General features: G+C 52.1%; 1 protein-coding gene across 21 annotated transcripts in view; it reads left to right on the top strand.

The window, feature by feature from the left end:
- The first annotated feature begins 535 nt into the window (after positions 1-535).
- Positions 536-21,077, top strand: part of PCBP3 (poly(rC) binding protein 3) — a 60,457-nt gene continuing 39,915 nt past the window's right edge. For 15 of the 21 annotated variants that reach the window (XM_030454104.1, XM_030454102.1, XM_030454100.1 and 12 more), the window contains exons 1-4: positions 536-600; positions 4,502-4,592; positions 11,685-11,766; positions 12,761-12,920. In XM_030454104.1, coding sequence (XP_030309964.1) covers positions 12,855-12,920 — 66 coding nt within the window. In that variant the 5' untranslated portion in view covers positions 536-600; positions 4,502-4,592; positions 11,685-11,766; positions 12,761-12,854. Of the gene's footprint in view, positions 601-4,501; positions 4,593-11,684; positions 11,767-12,760; positions 12,926-17,533; positions 17,625-21,077 lie in introns of those variants that run through there. The other 6 variants (XM_030454095.1, XM_030454093.1, XM_030454096.1 and 3 more) reach the window with 5 other exon arrangements.

The raw sequence follows: 21,077 nt of genomic DNA, 5'->3' as shown, positions 1-21,077 counted from the left end.
CTGGCTGAGCAGGGGCTGGGGCAAGGTCACACTGGGCAGTGTTAATGTCTGGTGCTGGCCCTGGGGAAGGGCAAGGGCTTGAGCAGGGTCTGATACACACGAATGGGCTTCATCAGCGGCAGGGGCTGGGCCAGGACAGGGTCCAGGGCTGGGATATGGGGAAGTGGCTGGGGCACAGCAGGACAGGGACAGAGGATGGTCAGGGACTGGGAAAGGGAGAGGCGCAGGGTGTCTGGCACGGTTCTGGGCTGGGGCAGTAGCTGGGAGCCAGCAGGGGCAATGCCCGGGGTAGGAAAGGGGCAGGGGCAGGCTTAGGGACAGGCAAGGAAACAATGGGGCAGGAACCGGGGCAGGGCACAAGGTGGGGCAGACAGGAGGGGCCGGGCAGCGCCGGGGGGTGGAGGCAGAGCCGGAGGGGCCGGGCTGGGAGCAACACGCTGCTCAGGCTGCCACCTCCCTCGGAGTGAGCCCCGCCGCGCCCTCCCGGCCCCAAACTCCAACGCTCCCCGCCCTCCCTCCTTCCCTTCTCCCCTCCTCCTGCCTGCCCTGCCCGGTCCCTCCCCGCTCCGCAGAGCCCGTCCCTCCGTCCGTCGGGGGCAGGTAGGGGTTTATCTTCCCTGGGGCGTTGTTTTGAGGGCGGGGGGCCCGGGACGGAGCTACCGGTGCCGGGGGGAGGGGGACTGCCCCGGACCAGACGGGTCCAACCCTGGGATGGGGGGAGCAGGGACCCGGGTGGGAGGTGATGGAGGTGGTGGCGGGGAAGGGGACACGGCTCCTGCGACCAGGAGGTAGCTCCCGGTGCGGCATGACTCCGGGAACCCATCCTTGAAACCCAGGGTGGCTCTGTAGAGCGACGGGTCCCCCGTGTCTCCATCCCGAGGGGCTCCCCGACGTGCCATACCACCTCCTCGGCTGTGCGTCTCTACCAGGCTGCTGTGAGTTTTCTGTCCGAGTCCCAGCCCAGGGTGCTGCTTGGCTCGGCAAGGGCTGGCCTCTGCCCAACCGAACCCCAAGTCCTTGTGGCCCTGACCCACAGCTTGAGGTCCCCAAGGGAGGTGGCTTGTCAAGTCCCCCACTTGCCACTGCAGGGAGAGGTGTGTATGGGGACAGGTGACACTGCAGTGATGCTGTGCGGGTGAGCCCTGGGTGCTGGCTCTCAGGTCTGAGCATGGTCCTGCTGGTGTTGGTCCGGTGGTCATTTCTGAGCCCCTGCTCCAGGTGTGTCAGTCACCAAGCACCCACTGGTCATCAGTGCACCTAGCAGAGGTGGATGAAGCCCCAGCATCAGTGCCAGGGGAGGGAGGGTGCCCAGGCCTTGTTTCTGGAGCACATACCTCCAAGCTTCCACTGCAGCTGGATTGTCTCCTGGGAGCCCTTTTCCTCAGCTGGGACCTTTCTGTTCTTCTTCTGAAATCGGGCTGGTTTGAGAGGGGTGGGTTTATTTGGGTATTGCTCTTGGGTCAGTAGGCAGCTTTTATTGCCCAGCAAGCCCCTCTAGGGTCTGGTTGAGGCCTTGCTGGCGTGTCCTGGGGACAGGGATGGGGTCCATGCCACCCTTCCAGCAAGCCTGTGCAGCATCCACCAGTGGCCACTGCTCTGCAGTGTCCCCACCCCGGTGCAGATGCTGCAGGGCTCTTCAGGAATGGCGCAGAGCCCTGTGCCATGGGGAATTGCTAGCCCAGGGCAGAGGGAGCGTCTGGGGGGCTGTGAGGCCCTCCAAGGGATCTCAGAGTACTGGAGGTGAGGGTGAAGCTGGGTGCTGGGGCCACATGGAAGTTGACTGTGCACACTTTCAATCCTTGTGTTAGGAGAGATCGTCTGTGATGCGGTAGCAAGGGAGTGTGTGGTCCTGGTGAGCGATAGGAGGCTGAGGGTACTTAGAGGGGGGGTCTTGGAGATGTACAAGAGTGCTTGAGGATGGAGGGAATGGATAGCAGCACCTGGTGCAGACTGGCTCCATCTGTTAGCAAGCTGTCTGGAGAGCTCTATGGAAGGAGGAAAAGACACCCAAAATCTCTGTGACCTGTTCCGTTCTTTCTAGGAGCATTTCCATAGTCCTCTGGGAGGATGTGAGAGGGAACCCCTTGTCTGAGCTTGTTTTAAATGGTGTCTGGGAAGGTGTAGCTCTGCTGTGACACTCAGGGCAGGCCCATGCAGGTGCTGCCAGACACCCTTGGGCTGAGTGGTGCTTTGCCCCTGGTGCTGCCTGAGCTCCGTGTCCCTGTATAAATGTATAAATGTATATGTGTATAAGTGTATAAATGTGACCCCTGGCTCCTCTGCCTTCTCTTGGCAATGGCCAAGGCAAATGGCCAGTTGTTTTGGGGCTGGAGCTGGCTCCCACCCAGCCCCTTGGCATGGCTGCATGGCCAGGCTGGGGAGCTGCAACATGGTGTCCCTCCCACAGGACAGAGCCTGTGAAGGGGGAACAGATGCCCCCCTCCCCCTGCTGCTGCAGGGATTCCTGAAGAAGGCACTGCCAAAATCTCTGCTTCTTCACCCTGCTAACTGGGGAGGAGAATTAACAGCATTATGTCCTGGCATCCTCAGGACACCTGCATTCTGCTCTTCTCTGCAGGGGTGCCCCTAGGGTGGACCTTTCACTCCTGACCCTGGGGCAGTGACGCCCGAGGAGCAGGAATGGGGGCATCCTTCATCTTCCCTGTCCTGGTTGTGCAATACCTGTGCCTGCAGCCACGGTGGTGGGTTGAGGCTCTCATCTTTCCATGCCACAGAACTAAGTCCACTTTTCATCAGGATGGCAGGCAAACTGGTGCTCTCTGGTTGTCTGCGGGGAAGCCGGGAAGAAAATTCAGTTTTAACATAGAAAGTTCTTCCTTGAAGTGGCCCCCAGGGGCTGTGTTGAGGAGGAAAGTTGGGATTTTCCAGCAGGCAGGTGTAGTGAAATGAGGCAACCAGGTGCCACTAATTACCAGGCAGTGGGCATGAGCTTGTGTTAAGCCCACCTGTGCCTGATTAGGGAAGGCCCCAACTGCACATGAGCAGGATTAGGGGGCCAATAAAAGGTGAGGCTTGAAGCACAGGCTCAGCTCAGTCCTGAGCAAGCCAGCAGAGAGGTCAGTTGCTCTTGGAGCAATAGCACTGATCCAGACTAGTCAACCCTGAGGGTTATAGACTCAGAGCCCTATTTGTGAGTCTCTGCTGGAACACCTGGTTGGACCTTGGAGCCTTGTACCCTAAGAGAGGTTTGTCTTGCAACAGGCAGGTTTCCCCCATTTTGGGCACAGCCCCCCCAGACCCAGCACTCCAATTAGCGAGGAGCCCATTACAGGAGCTATGAATATTTGGTGACTTCCTAAGCAAAGTAGGCAGTCAGGAGTGCAAAAATTGAATGCTTTCCTCTGAAAATGGCAAAAATGAAGCACTTTGACTTTTCCACCTTAATTTTTTTGGTTGCTGTTTCCCTTTGCTGAACTCCAAACTCTGCTTTTTTGGGCAGGCTTTGTGATGATTCATGCAGAAGAGCAGTGCCATTCCCCTTCTGGGGGAGGAGGCATTTCCAGCCTCCTTTGGTCCTGTGTCTCATGGTGTGTGTGTCCCCACCCCTACAGCCTCATCAGGGGAGTCTTAGTGCTGTGTCTGCCAGCTTGGTGAGTGCATGTGGTGGGGACCCCCAGCATCAACTGGAGGAGGAGAAAGAGGCTCTGTGTGTGGAGGCAACAAGCTGGCCTCTCCCAGGAAGGGGTTAATCCCAGAGCTCCCCATCTGGTATCCTATTGCTGGCTGCTTTGGGTAAAAGCTTTTCTGGCTCAATTTCAAGGGCATAGGCTGGAGGATGAGTCATGCATCCCTGCTTACAAGGATCAAAACCTCTTGTCGAGACCTTCCCAGCAAGGTGATGGTTTCCTGAAAGTCCAAATGCCCTAGAGGTCCCCAGTTTGCTGGGAAAAGCTGCTTCACAGCAGTACTCAGACCCACTCCTCCTTAGGGAACTGGGATGTCAACATCTCCAGTATGGGTGCTGTGTGTCCCTGGGATAAGGACCTGCTCTGTGCCTGTGCTGGGCTCAGGGTGGGGGGGGAGCAGGGTCTTTTCTTCAAAAGCCACTAAAGGATGGTAACTTGAGCAGTGTGGCTGGCAACGTGAGCAACGTGCTGCTGCCAGCAGGGGCAGGGAATGCTCTGCTCATTCCCGACCTTAGTGGTGGAGCTGCTGCTCATGGAGGGGTTTCTCATCCCCCAATGTGTTGTAATGAAGACTGCAAGGACACAGGATTCCTTGCAACATTGAACCATCTCCAGACACAGGTCTGGGGGTGCTATCAGGTGCTGTCTTGACATCTTTAAACCTTCCCCTTTCTGAATGGCCTCTGTGCCACATCCCTCCCAACCCCAGCTTCTCTGTTTAGCATCTCTCTGGTTGTCCTTGTGAGGATTTTGGGGGGATTTGCTGGTGGATGCCTTGCATTGCATTGGGGTGCTGTTATTTGGAGGATGCTTTCACCCTGGCTCAGCCTGACTCCTGTCCCTTTTGTCCCCAGGGCTAGAGCTACCTGGGAAGCTCCACTGGCTCCTTCCCAGCCCTGCCAGATGTGCCTCCAAGTTGGACTACGCAAGGGACTGGCCCCGGGGGTAAGGAGGCAGAACAGTCCTACTGCAAGTCTGGGACAAAACAAAGGGTTTGGGAAAAGTTTTAAGGTGTCAGAGTGAAATTATTTTATGCCAGGAAACTTAATCTAGTTCTGGAGTGACCCTGCTCAGGGCAGGAGCTGGGCCAGAGACCTCCAGCTATGCTCACAGGTGGCTCTGTGTCTCGACTTCCCTTCAGACGTGGAAATAATTTGCTGTTTAAAGGCATTTATTTGATTGGTAACATGGAGGCAATGTCTTGAGGAGCTGTAGAGAGACCATGGGGTATGTGTGAAATGAAGTCCTTCCACGCAGGGGTGCAGCTCCATGGGTTGTGAGTGAGCCTTCCTGCTCTGCTTGTCCATGGCCACACCATGAAATGCACCTCAGGAAGCTTGGGAAGCTGCAAAGCCCAAAGGCAGCAGGCAAAATCCCTCAATCTCTGACCTCTCATAGCTTTGGGAGAGATTTTCCCAGTTGGATGTTTTGTGTCGGGGGAGTAGGATGCCTTAGGGGTGCCCTGGATGGGCTTCCTGAGCTGGTGCAGGATGAGGGGTCTCACAGGACACACCAGGCTGTGATGGGGGATACAGTGAGTGCTTGGCAAGGTGCAGAAAAGCAGCCATGTAGCATCACCAGGGTTTTAGTGTCTGCTGAGAGATCCACTTAGGGGCACTGCTTTAGGCACCTTGTTGGTCTAGACACCTTTGTGACTCAGTGTCCCCACCTGAAAAATGTGTTAGCCTTCCAGGGGATTTGGGACACCAGCATATAGCAGGGGCTGGTTAAGTGAGGGACCTGAAACTGCCTGCTTTTACTGCATGGCTTGCATGGCCATGGTCTCCAGGCACCTCACGCTCTTTCTCTCCTGGGACATTTCCTTGCGTGCAGGCTCCGTGCCAGGGTCCAGCTCCCCTGTACAGTCTCTGTCCTTGCCTTGGGTTGCAACCTTCTCCTTTCAAGCGTTTCTGAGAGCTAACGTGGCTGTCACCAACAGCTCTCCCTGCCACAGCTGGAAAACACTCTGGAGTTTTGCGGGTAGAGCTGACAATATCTGGTGAGACGTTTCTCCCTTGCAAGCACGCAGGAGTAGTTTTGCCAGCCCTTAAGCAAGGGAAGAGAGCCCACAACAAAGAAAGGATGGAAAGAAAAAGAAAAATATAACTCAGGAGAACAGAGGATGGCACAAAATTTGCTGACCTCCTTGCTTTCAGTTGCCTCTGGAGCAGAAGGAAAATGAACTGGGGGTGTTGGCTACTTGTGAAGAGCCCAGGAGCAGGACTGGGCTGTGCAGAGCCTGGGGTTTCCTTGGAATGATCTCTAAATGTTTTTTTGCAAAAAATACCCTTCTGAAAGGCACGGGATGGGCTTGGATATGGGTAATCTCTTGGAGAGATGCAGGTGGCATCTGTTGCTGGGGCTCAGCTTTGGCTCAGGTGCTTTGACATCAGCTGGGTACATCATGCAATCCTTCTCGTGATGTCCAGGTTTTAAAGAGAGCATCAGCATATTTGGGTCTTCAAACCCCATCCTGAGGAACCAAACTAGCTCTCTCCAATGGCTCTAACCCCCACCCTTCCTTGAAGATGAGAAAGGACCAGGAATTCCACTGCAAACAGTCCATCTCATCCTAAGGCTCCCTGTAGTGAAATGAGGCAACCAGCTGCCACTAATTGCCAGGCAGTGGGCATGAGCTTGTGTTAAGCCCACCTGTGCCTGATTAGGGTGGGCCCCAACTGCGCATGAGCAGGATTAGGGGGGCAATAAAAGGTGAGGCTTGAAGCACAGGCTCAGCTCACTCCTGAGCAAGCCAGCAAAGAGGTCAGTCGATTCCAGAGCAGTAGCACTGAGCCAGGCTAATCAACCCTGAGGGCAACAAACTCAGAGCACTATTTGTGCACTTCTGCTGGAACACCCCTTTTATTGGCCCCCTAATCCTGCTCATGTACAGTTGGGTCCTGCCCTAATCAGGCACAGGTGGGCTTAACACAAGATCATGCCCACTACCTGGTAATTAGTGGCACCTGGTTGCCTAATTTCACTACAGCTCCCAAAGCCCACTAGGGATTTCTCACATGCAGAGAAGCCTCAGTCCTTTGTGGCCAAGGAGTGATATGGAAGTTTTAAAAACTTGCCAGATGTGGTTTTCTTCAAGGAGACACCAGCTGCTGTGTCTCTCTGGGTAGGGCTTAGCTTGCTGTGACCTTAATGAAATGGCTCCTTGCCCCCAAACCAGGTCTCTACCAGTACCCAAGCCCCCCAGCTCTGCTTACTCCATCCACTCTTGGTGATGCTGGGGTCACCCCAGGCATGCCCGGTGCTGCTGGTGTTTGCTGGAAGAGGGAGGAAAAGGCCAAACATGGAGCTTCCCCCCCCCAAGCCAACTGATTTGTCCTCTAGATTAGTTCCCTGGCTTACAGGAGGATTTGCAGCTGCTCCATCTGCTCCAGCCTAGCAGGTCAGCGGGTGCCTGGGAGTAGTTGCTGCAACCCAGCTGTTGTCCCTGCTCCTGGGCATCCTGGGCAAAGCATTCCCTGTGTTTGCACCCCGGGTTGGGCAGAGGAGAACATGAGGATGATCTCAGGGCTGGAGCATCTCTGCTGTGGATACGAGCTGAGAGAGTTGGGTTTGTTCAGCCTGGAGAAGACAAGGCTCTAGGGAGATCTTGGAGCACCTTCCAGTGCCTGAAGGGGCTACAGGAAAACTGGGGAGGGATTTTATACAAGAACATGGAGTGATAGGATGAGGGGGAATGGCTTTAAACTGGAAGTGGGGGGGGGTGTTTAGATGACATATTAGGAAGAAATTCTTTGCTGTGAGGCTGGTGAAGCTTGGCCCAGGTTGCCCAGAGAAGCTGTGGCTGCCCAATCCCTGGAAGTGTTCATGGCCAGGTTGGATGGGGCTTGGAGTAACCTGGTCTGGTGGGAGGTGTCCCTGCTCATATAAGGGGGTTGGACTAGATGATCTTTAAGGTCCTTTCCAACCCAAACCAGTCTGGGTTTCTATGATTTCTGGCTGTATCTGTTGGAAAGGTGCAAAACCCCCACAATTATGGGGGTAAAAATCCTACTTGTTATGTGGTTTACACCTGGGAGTGTTTATCGATGAAGCTGATAAAAGCTGTACAGATTAACGGCCAGATTTTTAACCTGTTCTTGGCTGTTAGAAAGCACTGGGGATTTTTCAGGACCTCCCCTTCCACCTAGGGTGGTCTCAAGGAGATCACTGCCCTATAAAACTCCCCTTGGCCTTTGGGAAAGCAAGCAAGTGCATGGGGAAGGAAGCATTTTGGTGCGGACTTTCCCAGATGGACCCACACCATACCTTCCAGGGCTTTGGGGGTAAGTAGGGTGAGGTGTTTGGTGGCTCACAAGCACTTTCAGACACAGGTTTTCTGGAGGGGAAAACGAGGAGTTGGTAGGAGCAATTTAATGCTCTCCCCTCTCCCGCTTTGTCACTCCTGTCATGTCAGCAGGCACTGTTTGAAGGTGGTGGGTAGCAAAGAGGCTGAAGGTAAGTTAGGGAAGAGCTGATGACAAATGGGCTTACGGAGGCTGGATTTATACAGAGTGACTGAACTAGGTTTGTGGAAGTGGTGAGGGGGGGGTGGACTGCTGGGCGATGCCAGGGCTGGGGCTGTGCCCAGCACCATCCTGCACCCAGGCTGAGGGCACCGCAGGACTGGGAGCCTTTGTCTGCCTCTGGATCCCAGCCAACAGAGGGTCTGGCACACTGCTGGCCCCAGGATCATGGCCCTCTGTGCTGCTGCCTCTTCACCAAGCATAGGGCCAGTGTCAGACCCCACCAGAGCTCCTGCCAGGGGATGGTGGTGTCCTCTGGTGGGGCAGCTCTCAGGAAGCACTGGTTTCTCTTCTAACGTGGCAGAAAATCACAAAGATTGAAGCTCCGAGCAGCCAAAACAAGATGCATAGCTGCCAGCACCATCCCCATCCCACTCACCCACAGCTGCAGAGCCTGGAGGTGGTGGGGGCCCATTTTGGCTTCCCATTTCTGTTCTCCTTCCCTTGCTGTTTCACCAGGAATACCAATGGAGGCTGCCAGGTGTCAGCTCAGAAATCTTTTAACTTCACCTCCTCTCCCCAAATGGACAATGTCTCTGCTCATTAGGCACCTACCCAGGGGGCAGTTGTCAGGTCTGCTCATGGTTTTTCTGAGCTCATCTCTGCCAAGACTCCTGACGGCTTCAGAGCACTCAGGTCCCATCACGTCACACCGCCTCCTGCCCAGGGGGCTGCCTGCTCTGCCTGCCTCTGGCACCTCCTGTGCAACCCCCCCATACCTTGGGCTCACTGCCTCCTCTTCTTGAGGAGAGGGATTTGGAAAGAAAGGCTGGAAAATATCTGGCACCAGAGCTGGAATCAGTATTCCTTTCCTGGGCAGCGCCTGGGAGGAGAAGCCATTGCTGGAGCCTGGCCTTTGAGGCTGATGTGTCCTGACAGCTTGTTCACTGGGACATTAAAATCATTGCCTCTGTCTGTGTAAAACACCCAGCAAAGGCAGATGATGGGAACACAGGTCAGGATCATTTCTCCCCTCCGCCATGAGCGGTGGTGGTGGAAACCCCGGGCAGCAGAACAAAGTGAATCCAAGCAGTGCAGGGGCTGCTGTACCCCCTCGGGATGTAAGGAGGGTTCCCTCCCGTGGGACAGGTGCCAGCAGGGATGGGGGGCAATGTAAGCAGAACCGTCTTGCTCAGGTTTCTGTATACAAGGTGTGCTGTAGATCAGGGATTTGATGATACAGTGGGAGAGCATCCCCATCCCATGCAGTGCATCCCTCGCCAGCCACACTGTGTGTTTCCCCGAAGAGCTTCAGTTTTCCCTTGGAGGGGGGTTGCAGCAAAGCAAGAGAACATCTGTAAGCTCTCCATGTTCTCTGCAGACCTCAGCAGGTGCCCCACAGTCCCAAACATAGGGCTAAGAAAGGTACCCTGTGGGCACAAGCAGCCACACTTCACAGGTGGTGGGAAGCTGAAGTCCATGTTGGCTGGCTGGGTTTGTTGAAGAGGTAGGCTGGGTGGTGGAGAAGGCTTTTTTTTTTGTTTTTGAGGGAGGTGTATAGTAGAGGTTACAGAGAGACCTGCTGGTATTGGGGATGATGGGATCAGGCAGTGTGCCAGAGTCCTGAGGGTGCTGCTGCTGCATTTCCAGCCCAAAGCATGTGCAGAGATGGGGAGACTCTTGGCAAGTCATCTGAAAATCTGGTTTTACCCAAGCATGCTCCCAAGGAACATGCAATAGAAAATGTCCTCAAGTTGTACCAGGGCAAGTTCAGATTGAGTATTAAGAACAATGTCTTTACTGAAAGAGTGGTCAAGGGTTGGAACAGGCTGCCCAGGGCAGTGGTGGAGTCACCATCCCTGGAGGGGTTTAAAAACCAAGGAGATGTGGTGCTGAAGGACATGGTTTAGTGGTGGCTTTGGTAGCACTGGGTTAACAGTTGGACTCAATGATCCTGAAGGTCTTTTCCAACCAAAATGACTATGATTCCATTAAAAATGATTCCTGATGTAGTCTGCTGGGTTGGGCTGGGCAGCATGTGAGCTGGGGTGCTCTGGACACCCACCAAGGCAGTGACAAGGGCAGTCCCCATGCTGAGGGTGCTACTGTGGGTGGCTGATAATGCCCCCTGAAGCAGTGCTCACCAGCTTGCTCAGCCTGAGCAAAAGCATGAGAGTTGTCACAGCCTTATGGTACCAGGCACGGGACCATCTCACATGTGGAGCTGCCCATCACCTCACTTCCACGACTGGGCAAGAACAGTGAGCAGCACAGTTGGTTCAATTTTGCATCTGAATGACACCATGTGGTTCATCCTACTTTAGAGAATGTTTGGCCACATCCCCACGATTCCTTCTTATCCACTCAAGAAGAAATGTGAAATTTCAAGCCTGCTGGGACAAGGTGGCTGAATCCTCCAGCACAAATGAGTAGCATCAAGCAGGGGGAGCTGCAAAGCCCCTGAGGAGTGTTGTCTTATGTGGGGTCCATGCTGCTCAGGGGACTTTATGGCTTCCTGGGATGAGCTAAGGATGTTGAATTGTCTTAGTCTCTAGAGGTTGACTTTTGGGGGAACTGGCCACATCGGTATGTTGGAATTAATTGCACGCTCAGGTGCTTTTATCTGGGAGCAATAGGTGTGATTTTGCTGGGATCTGCTGCCTGCTCTTCATAGGTGACTCATTTGGTGTCCTGGGTGACCCCTCATGAAATTTGGCCTGGCAGAGGTCTTCTGGAAATAGCACCACAGGAGGTATGGTAGGATGCTTAAAGCAGCCATGGCTGAGATGTGCTGACTTTTCTGCTTGGGGGCAGATTTTTGCTTACTTGAGGTAGACTTGTACCCCTTCTGGAACTGAGGTTTGCCCTCACCATAGCACCACTCTTCTGGGAAGTGCAGGTATGCCCACATCTGGAGGTGGCCTGCACCTTAATCACAGAAAACATGAGGTAGGTGGCTTAGACAAGCATGCAGATTGACTGACCTGTTTCTCTGCGTCTTGGGGGGTTGCAAGGCACAGAAATAGCAGGTTTTGGGACTGCCTCACAGTTCTACCTGTGCTAAACATTTAGAGGGAGAAGCTGCATGGGAAGCAGGGATTCCTGTGGGTGAGCGTGCACATGGTGCATGGAGCAAGACTGTGGGTTTGTGGCTGGGAATTCACTGTGCAGCAAGTTAACATAAGTGCAGAGAGATTCTAATGTCAAACAAGAAGCAGAGCTGCTGGAAGGTAGACCAATTTGATTAAGAAAACTGCTGATGAATTCTTTAATGATGCATTTCCTGGGTGCTGAACCTTGGGATAAACTCAAACCTACATCCTGAAAGACAACCTAAAGTTTTGCTCCTTGAGAATTCGTGGGCTCTGTTGCCATGGGTTGCAAGTGCAAGTCTGTGCTAATCAGCATAAAAAATTCCTGAGGATTCCTCTACTCAGGGATGTTTTATCTTTGGGCTTCCAGTTGCTTTGAGTTGCCCACAGTGATAGTGGTGGTGCCAAGAGGATAATCCTTAAGGTTCCTGGGGTGGTGGCTGGCTGGGCACCCCAGGATCCTGAAATATTCTCTATTCCAGGTCCTTCCCTGCTGCCTCTGCTGCTGACCCCTGGCTTTCAGCTCCACCATCTCCCTGACCTGTCCCCACTGCTCATCCAAAGGTGAGTTGCAGTTTGGGTTTTCCAATTTTGAGGGTGCAATTGGTTTGGGACATGTCCTGCTTGCTGGTGTCATTAGCTGGGTATGCCTTGGAGGATATGGTAGAAAGACACAGAAGGTATCATAGAGAAAAAAAAATAATTCTGAGGACAGTTGGTAACCTGTGCAGTCTCCACCCTAGCTGTCCCAAAGCACTGGGCAACCTGTGCTGATCTTAGTGCTGATGCTGCTGTGAGCAGCAGGTGGGACCAAAGTCTGACCTTGGGGATTCCATGGGCTCCCCTCCTACCAACAGGCTCCTTCCTGTGACAGCAACATCAGCCCCTCATGCCCAGGTCACTGGGGACAAGCATGGTGGCTGCTGAGTCACTGGGAAAAGAAAGGTTTCCCCTTATAACACACCAGCTACCCCAGCACATCAAGAGCAGCACCAAGTCCAAGTGACCAGTGGGGCCTGCAGCTTGTCCATCTCACTGCCCAAAAGACTATTTTGGGCAATGCAGAGGTTTTTCTGCCCTCTGGCACTCAGCTTATTAACTGCTCAGGCTGCTCGATTGACTTTATTGACGGGTGATGCATGCCCCAGTTAACTTATTGGGAGCAGTAGCAAAAATAAAGCAATAAAAATAACCCTGTGCCCATGTCACGGAAACGTGCTGGATTATTCCCATTGCTGTGGTGGTGGGATTCCTGGATGAAGATGACCCCTAGCTTGTGATCCTCCTGTGGAGATCATTTGGGATGTGGTCCCCTGGGGGGACTTGCTGGTGCCATGTCCTGGAGACCCCCGGCTCCACAGCCCATTTCTTTAGATGACTTCCCTTGGTTGATGGGATTTGCTCTAAATTTAGACAAAAGTATCATCAGGGCTTTGTTGCCTGCCCCATAAACAACCCAAAGGTGATGCTACTCATTGTTTTGTCCCTCCCCCCAGCCCAAAACATGTTTTGTTTAGTTTTGGTTTTTTTCCTGCTGCCATTTGCTTTTCCTGGACAGCAAGCTGCCATTGGGTGTCCTTCATCCATAATCTCTGCTGTGTCCTGTGGGCTCCTGCTGCAGACCCTCCCTGGTTTCCCCCCTGTGGTCAGCAATGCCCTTTCCTGGTGCAACGGGACCCTCTGAGGAATTGCTCTGGAGCTCGAGCCCAGTCTGCAGGGTAAGGTAAGGTCAGCTCAGTCCCTTCCCACACACCATGGGGGGGTCTCTGCAGCTGCACCCCATGCTCCTTGAGGCTATAACATAGGCTACAAACACCCATGGGGGCAACGCTGTGATAAGGACAAAACAGGGCAGGGGATTTGCTCCTGCATGCTGCAGTCCTGCCAAGAGGGCTTCTGTGCTGCCTTGGCCTCTTTCTGCAAAGGGGCTGGTGTGGTCCTGCATCCATGCTGCTCTCCCATCCATCCTCCTGTCTCTGCCCTCCTGGCACTCGGCCGCCTGCTTTCCGCCCCGTTGGTCACAGGGGTCCATTAAAACCAGCTAAAGAGCTAAGCTGGGAAGTGCATTGACAGGGTCGTTTTCATCAGCCACTTCACTTTTTTTGCTAAAATAGATCTGCTTTGGCCTGGGGCTGTCGCGTTGGCCCAGGCATTGACTATCACAAATGGGCGGCGAGGCAACATTTTCCATTAGTGAAGAGGAGGACACGTGGCTCTGAGTGAGAAGACAGCTCCATAAAGCAGAAATGTTGTACTGCCAGACAAACCAACCTCTCTTCTCTCCCTTTCCATTGAAAAGTGTCACGAATTCATGTTTTCTGCTCATAAAAGCCTGGGAGAGGCTGGCCAGAGCAACACCATATACCTGAGACAAGATGATCCCTCTTGGAGAAGGGAGTGAAACCTTTAGAGGGTTTCTCAGAAGAGCTTCAGGTGACCCAGTAAAAGGGGCAACAAGGGTAGAGCTTGCTCTCAGAAACCTGCAAGGAGTTTTGTCCATGGTCACTGGTGACATGGTGGGTACTGGTAGTGCCTGGCCTTGAGTGTGCATCATCTGAGCTCTCTGCCATCACTCACTGGTGGCTCTGGTGTGCTATGGGCAGCCTCTCACAAACACATCCATCTGTAGAGGGTTTTAGGGAGGACAGAGGACAGGTTTGGTTTTCCTGCTAATCATGCAGAGGCCACAACCTGAAGTAAGGATGCACTTGGGAGTCCATCCCAGGAAGGCTCAGCTTCTTGTCTGCTTACTGGTGTTCCCCTGAGCACAGCAGGTCTTGGGGACCCATAGCTAATTCCAGTAAAACCAGGACATGTTCTTGCTGGGGGGACAGATAGTCCAGCCTGGGACCAGGTGCCCAAACTGTCCCAAGCTCTCTCTCTGCCTGTCCAGCCTATGCATTTTATTCTCTGACTTTAATGAAGACACTTTTCTGTAAAAATGTGTTACTAAAGCATTCTTTTGGTGATGCCATGACATCCTGCAGCTCCCACCTCCCTCCAGGAAGGTCTCCCACCTAATTTATCTGCCTTCTTATGCTCCTGGTCCTATGTCCCACCCCTCTTCCCTGGCCTCTCCCACAACTGCAGTCAGGAGAGAATTCTGGTGTCCAGCTCTGGGCAAGTCAGCAGGTTCTGGTTCAAAATGCAAAGCAGGGCAGGGTTTTAATTTTAAATGCCATACCCTCTTCAGGGCTGTTTCTTGGACCTCTTGCCCCACATGACTTCATTGCTTTGAACTCAGAGGTGATCCTGTGCAAGACTATTTTCTATAAAATCTACAGGTGTGAGGGACACCTGGAAGAGGGCTTAATTTTTGGAAAACACTTGGCACTGGAAAACTGCTGCTCCTCCATCTTGCATTCGGGTGATGCAACAAGTGGTCACTGGTGATGCTGGGGACTGGAGACGCTGTGGGGCAAGGAAGGTGTTCAGGTGGGAGGTGTCTGAAGGGAAAAGCTGGCCACAGTATGCCATGAGGCTTCAGGGTGGTGGTGATGGGCAGATGTGCCTGCCAATGGCAAATGATTTCCCAGTTTGACCTTTCTGCTTAATCAGCACTTGAAGGTGAACGAGTGAAATGAGCGGCATCGATCTGGGATGGGGCTGATGAGTGCTGTGCCCGAGGGAGCTCGCCCCCCCCCCCCTCAGCTCCCTTCCTCACTGTTTGCTTGGTTTTTTCTTTTTTTTTTTTTTTTTCCCCTGCCTCTCCTTTATGCCTTTCCAAAGCAATCAGTCAAAGAGGGGCCTGGCATGGCCCCCTTTGCTGCCAGCACCACTGACCTTGCCAGGGGGCCACCATATATGCATTACTGTCTGATGGGTTTCTCCCAGCCACTGCCACCTCTCCCCTGCCATCCCCTCACGGCTGTGGGGAGGCACCTGCTGAAGGCAAAGGCCTTGGTGTTGATAAAACCCACGTTGTGTGCTCGAAACCACGTTGCTCACAGGTAATGAAGTTGTTGGCTGATCCAGGTGCTGCTTCTCCTGACCAAGGTCTCTGATGCAATGTTGTGTTTGGTTTGCACTCCGCAAAATGGAACTTGAAGCATCTCTGTGCTGCTCTTTTTAGGTAAAATGCCACACAAAGTGGGAAATTATATTTCTCTGATCCCTTGGGGAAATGAAACAAAAACTGAGCATAGGTTGGCAACCTAGAACTTGCCTGCACTAACATGTAGAAAACTCCTGTTTGAGGAAAAAAAAAAAAAAAAAAAGATGATGTGCCTTCCCTCAACATCTTCCGTGCTTTTGCCCCAGATTTTCCACAGCTGAAAATAACAAACCATTTTAATCTAAGCATTGCTTGTTCTGATCTTTTAATCCAGCTTGCTTTCTCTCAGCAGAGTGGCCTAAAATCATTTCCCTGCCTGCCTCTCTATTATATAATTATGCAGAAGATTACTTGGGAGCCAGATTTAGCTCAGGCATCACTGGCCAAGGATGAGGGTGGAAGGTCTGGGGGGGTTTCTTCTCCCCTTTTGCACGATGGCCATCACAAATCCCAGGAAGGGACAGCAGTCAGGAGAGTGCTTTTGGCTGGGTCCATAGATGATGTTGGAGTACAGCAAGTTTCTCCCTCAGCTTGGATTTGTCAGAATAAAATGCCTTGTTGTCTGGGTGGTGGCTGGAGGTGTGTGTCCCTCTGAGCCAGAGAGGGTTTTGACTGAAACCCTGTACCTCTCAACATGGTTTGGGGGGTTTGATGGCTGTGTCTTTATGTCTTTTAATAGTGGCATAATGAGACAGTCCAGCCTCAGGAAGGACTTGGAAATAGGAATTGTGCTTCTGGTGGCTCCTGTCCCTGAGCAGAGCTGTGAGCTGGAGAACAGCCATGATGGAGAACCAGCAGCTCAGCTGGGCTGAGTGCTAGGTTGGGACATGGTGGTGACACCAAGAAGGCATAGGAGTGGCTAGAGATGGGCTTCCTCATCAAAGCTCCAGCTTGGCTGGTTCTTTGAGGAGCCTGAAGTGTTTCCCTTAGATAAGAAGGGCTTGAGCCCGTGGGTGATAGGATGGCTGGGGACAGCTGCTCTACAGGAAGGCCACCACTGACATCCAAGGGCAGATGCCAGAGGTAGCCTCCTCTGGGGCTTTCCATTGACAGGGGTGATGAGCAGCTGTACCCTTGATGGGGCAAGATGGCCCAGCTTGAGAGGTTTGCCAGATGGAGATACAGGGTGCCAGGAAAATGAAGCTACTGACCAGCTCAACCTAGGGGCTTTGATGAGAAAAAATGAGAGAATGTCTTGGGCTCCAAAAAGTGTTTTTCCCTTTCCCAAACTGAGTGTCCTGTTCCTGATGGGCTGGTGTCTGTGTTTACCAAAGGAAGACCAGGAGCTGGCTGGGATATGTGGGCTCAGAGATGCTGATCCTCAGGAAATACAGAGCTGGGGCAAGGAGGGACCCTCAGGTAGACACTAGGAGTTGTGCCTTGCCTTGCTTTGCTCCATGGGGCCCTGAAGACCCTCTGGGGCAGAACATCCTCAGAATGGTGCTGCATTTTAGGTTTGGTTAGGGTCTGGGGACACACACATTGAAATGCCATTTAAGCCTGGCGTGGCCATGGGATGGTAGGAACAGATGAACTTTGTCCTTCTTCCAAGGAGGCTGTTTTGGTGGAGCCTCTGCCTCCAAGGCTGGAGACTTGTCATCTCTTGGAGCAGTTCACTGGTACAAGCACCAGGCATTAGCTGGGAGGGGAGGATGGGATCAGCCTGGGGGGGGTCAGGGGCAGTGTAGCCCATCCCTTTCCTCCGAGACTGAGGGATCCAGCTGAGCTCTGGGATCAGCAGTCAGGGCTTCAGCCTGGTCCTACCCCCTGCTGCTGTCTGCCTTGGAGATGGATGGTTTAGCACAACCCATCACCGGCAGCCTGATGTGGGTTGCTGTACACCCTCTTCTCCCTCCCAGAGACTCCATGCCCAGGATGGGTGGCCCGTTACCCTGGCAAAGCATTTCCAAATTTCCCCATACATATGGGCAGCACCCCAGTGCTCATCTCATACCCGAGCTCCTTTCTCCTTCATGATGAAAGCGTTGGCTGGTTTGCCCTCATCGCCTCAAGGCAACCCGATTTGCTCAGTGGCCTTTAAAAAAATAAATGAAAGAAAATCAAAGCCCACTGAAATGACAAGAACATCAGCAGTGGGTGCATCCCCTTTCCAGCAAACCAAGGGATTTGGGAGAAAATAGGTCACGTGCTCTTCATCCCATGCCACGTGGTGGCCCTCCCAGGGCCAATGAGGTTCTGAGCCCTCTGCGCCGTACAGAGAAGAAAAAAAAAAAAAAAAAAAAAAAGAAATCACTGGGATTTTTTTCCCCCCTGTAGCATTTTTCATCCTTCCCAAACGTGAAAAGACTGGCCATCTGTCCGGACCCCCCTCACGCCAAATCGGCACTAAAGCGGCTCTTTGGGGAAGGTAAGAAGCTTTAAAAGGTTGCGTTGGTGGGAGCCCACCTGCCGCCAGCAACTTTTCCTACCGATGGAGATCAGGGAAGAATCACAAAATGAGTTGGGTCTGTGGGTTCCAGTATGGGTTAAAAGAGCTTTGGATGCTTAAGAGCAGTCTTAAGTGAATCTCTTGTAGAGGAAATTTAAGTCTGTGCCATGGGGAGGTGGGATTATGGGAGCAATAGAAGCGCGAGCGAGGGGGTTACCTTAAGTCATCAACTGCTCCTCAAGTCTCTCCTATGAAAGACTTGCAAAAGTGGGTGTTTTTCCCCAAATTGTTACGTCTGCAGAATAGTTTTGCAAAATTGCTATTTCTGCAAATCTTTTCAGCAAAATATTTTTGCAAAATTGCTTGGCAAAATTGTCATTCTCTGCCTTTTTTTGTCTAAGTGTGTGCTTTATTTTTATAAAATTCAATCCAATTGAATTGCCTTATGGCTAATGCTAGAGATCGTATCTCTGGGTAAGGGAAGCGTCCATCTCGGCGTTAACCAGAATATTCAGCCATTCCTAATTTCTGGGATTTACAGTGCAGGCTTTGGAGAGCGTTGTTTCTGTAGGCACTCTGGGTAGGAATAGCACAAACTGAATTGTCTTTAAGAAACTTACAATAAAATAACATAGATACTAATAATGTTTTGTTCTGACAACGGACTAAAACCCGTAACTCTGATTTAATTTTTGCCTTTTGCTTCAATTTCCATTATTCTTTTTTCCCCTTGCGCTTAGGAAAATTGTTTTGGGGAGAGAAATACCTTTTGTTATGAGCCTTGCTTCATTCTTTTCAGTTTACCTTGAGATATCCATTTGATGCAGGGTGCCTAAATTCTTTCTGTTTCTGTTGCATTTTCGGTGGTTGCATCATTGCTTTTTAAGTAGAAAAGTGAAATATTGGTGCAGAGGTTATGGAGGATGAAAATGCTGTGGAAATTAATACCAAAATATCATCTCACTATCATAAAGGCAAAATGGTTTTGGGTGTTTCTTTCTTGTGATCTGAATTTTCTGGGATAACATTGTTTTGATGCGAACGGTATTAGAAAATCTCGTTTTATTAGTCGGAAGTCTTAAAATAAACCAAAAACATTGGATCAAGGGCATTGTGTTTAAGTTTCCATAAAATGATTGACCTTTGTTTTGACAGATGCAAGGACAGATGCTAGCCTGCATTTTGATATGGAAACCAAACCCTGAAAAAAGGCAGTTTTTCCCTAATAGCTGGGATTTTGCTTTTAGCGTAAAATTCCAAAATAATTCTGTCATATTTCTGAAGCTCTTTATCTCAGCCTTTCCCCCTCTTTTCTGGATTAATTTATATAAACATATTTAGTATTCTTGGCTAAAACAAAATAATGGTAATTCCTTCTTCCTGAGAAATAACTATCAAAAATGTTCTTTAAATCTTGCTGAATTAAGGGAACTTTTCTCTCTGAAGAAAACTGATCATTTAGGGATGGGGAAAAAACCGGCTGCTCATGGTGATCAAGAGAAAAACAAAAACCTCTTTAATTGGTTTCAGCATTATTTTAGTGCTCATCTTGCAATAGGTGCAAATTCTACCCACAAAATGCTGTGGGATTTTAGTGCAAAGGATGAGAAATTGCAATGGGGGACAGAGGTTGTGCAGAGGAGGGCTACCAAACCCCCTCTGTGGTGGCCAGAACCCATTTGAGGTGGGAGAAGAGGGCTCCTGGGTGCCCACACAGGGAGATGCTCTGGGTAACTACTGAGTATGCTTTCACCATTTGGGATTTGGTGGTCGCAGGACCACTTTTCTCAGGTGATGGTTATTTTTTGCCTTCCTCTGCTTCCACACGCTTGTTTGCAGTTGGAGAAGCAGAGGATGCTTCCCAGTCCCCAGGACATGCTGCCCGGGGGGCCATCTCTGTCCTGGAGTACAAGGATGGGTGGCATCCTGTGTGGCTTGAGTTTGCCATGCCCTGCAGCTGCTTTTTTTGCCAGCTGAAATGGAAACTGAATTAAAATGCTTCCCCAGTGGGCAAGGACTGTCCCCATCCTTGCAGCCTGCTTTTCACTGAACACGTCTGTCCTGGCGCCGTGACCGCGCACACGCACGTACCTGCTGCAGCTGCTCTGTTTGGTTTGGGCTTTGCTACCTGAGCTCGTAGGGTGCAGTGGGTGTCAGCCTAGGGCACCCCCTGTGTCCCAACCCTGCCCTGCTCTGTGGGTGCACCAGAGCTGCTGGGTATCACCCATTAGTGGCAGGGGCAGCTTGGTGGGCTGGGTGCACATCCCACCCCAGATTTCATCCCCAAGGGGATGGGACTGCTGCAGTGGCTGTACCCTTGGAGCCCAGGGAAGCTTTGGGGACAGGGGTGGCTGTGGCTCCTTCCCCAGCAGCCTGGTGTCTCAGCCAAGCAAATTCACCCATCCCCTGGCCGGTGCGTTCTGCTCAATGTTTAGACCCGAGGTTACAGAGGACCTACCACGGGGAGAAGGGAGAGAGGAGAAGGAGGCTCGTGTTGATTTTAATCGGGGTTGAGGTTTAGCTGAAGTGAAAACAGATCAGGAGTGACAGTTTTGGAGCCTGCTGTCAGGGTATGAGCGCGGCGCGGCGGCGATCCACCCCCGGTCCTCCTCCTTGCTGACCGAAGGAAGCCGGGGAGAGCCACCACTGCCACCCCAGCCCCACCACTGGCACAGCTGCTGGATGGCTTTGTCACATGCTGCCCCTCTATCCTCCTGGTGTTTTGAGCTGGGGACTGCGTCAGGCAGGACGTGGTCTTGTGGTGACCACCATGCGTGGGCTTGCCTTCTCTAGCCCTGTGCTTGGAAAAAGAAGGGTGGGCTTAGTGCTGTACCCTGACCCATCCAGATTGCTCCTCCAGAGTGGGGAGAGGCCCCCAAAGGTTTCCCTTCCCATGCCGCTCATTGGTCTCCCATTCCCAAAAGGCATCTCTGGCTGGAATGGAAGTCATGGGTTTAGGCTTGTGGAGAGTCAGCACAGCCAGAGTGCTGGATCCAGAAGCTGAGATTTATGGGGCCAGGCTTGTTGTGGCTTCCCTGTTGGTCTTGTTCGGTCTCCATGGATTTTTCTACATGTGGAGGGGACCAGCACAGTGATGCTGTAGCCAGTATGTCCCTTATGTCCTCAGCCTTGGCAAGGGAAGCAGGAAGACCTGTCTGTTCCCCCCCATCCCTGGATCAGGAGAAGCCAGGACCCACCTGAGGTTCTTTGAGAAATTGGCTGACATTTATGAGAGTAGCCTCAAACCTCTCATCTTTTGGCCTGCACAGCTCGTCATGAAGCTACCATCTATTTTTTTTGTTTGTTTTTTAATTAAAAAACCCCAAAAAACAACAAAAACAAAACCCCCAAAAACCCTAACTTAAACATCAGCCAAATTGGTTGCTTTTTGCAGAGACTGCTGAGTGTGTTCAAAATAAGATGCACCTTGCC

This window comes from Calypte anna, chromosome 7 (genome assembly GCF_003957555.1).
Source record: "Calypte anna isolate BGI_N300 chromosome 7, bCalAnn1_v1.p, whole genome shotgun sequence".
Lineage (NCBI taxonomy): Eukaryota > Metazoa > Chordata > Aves > Apodiformes > Trochilidae > Calypte > Calypte anna.
Note: the sequence above shows the minus strand (reverse complement) of the source record. Positions and strands in the feature narration are given on the sequence as shown.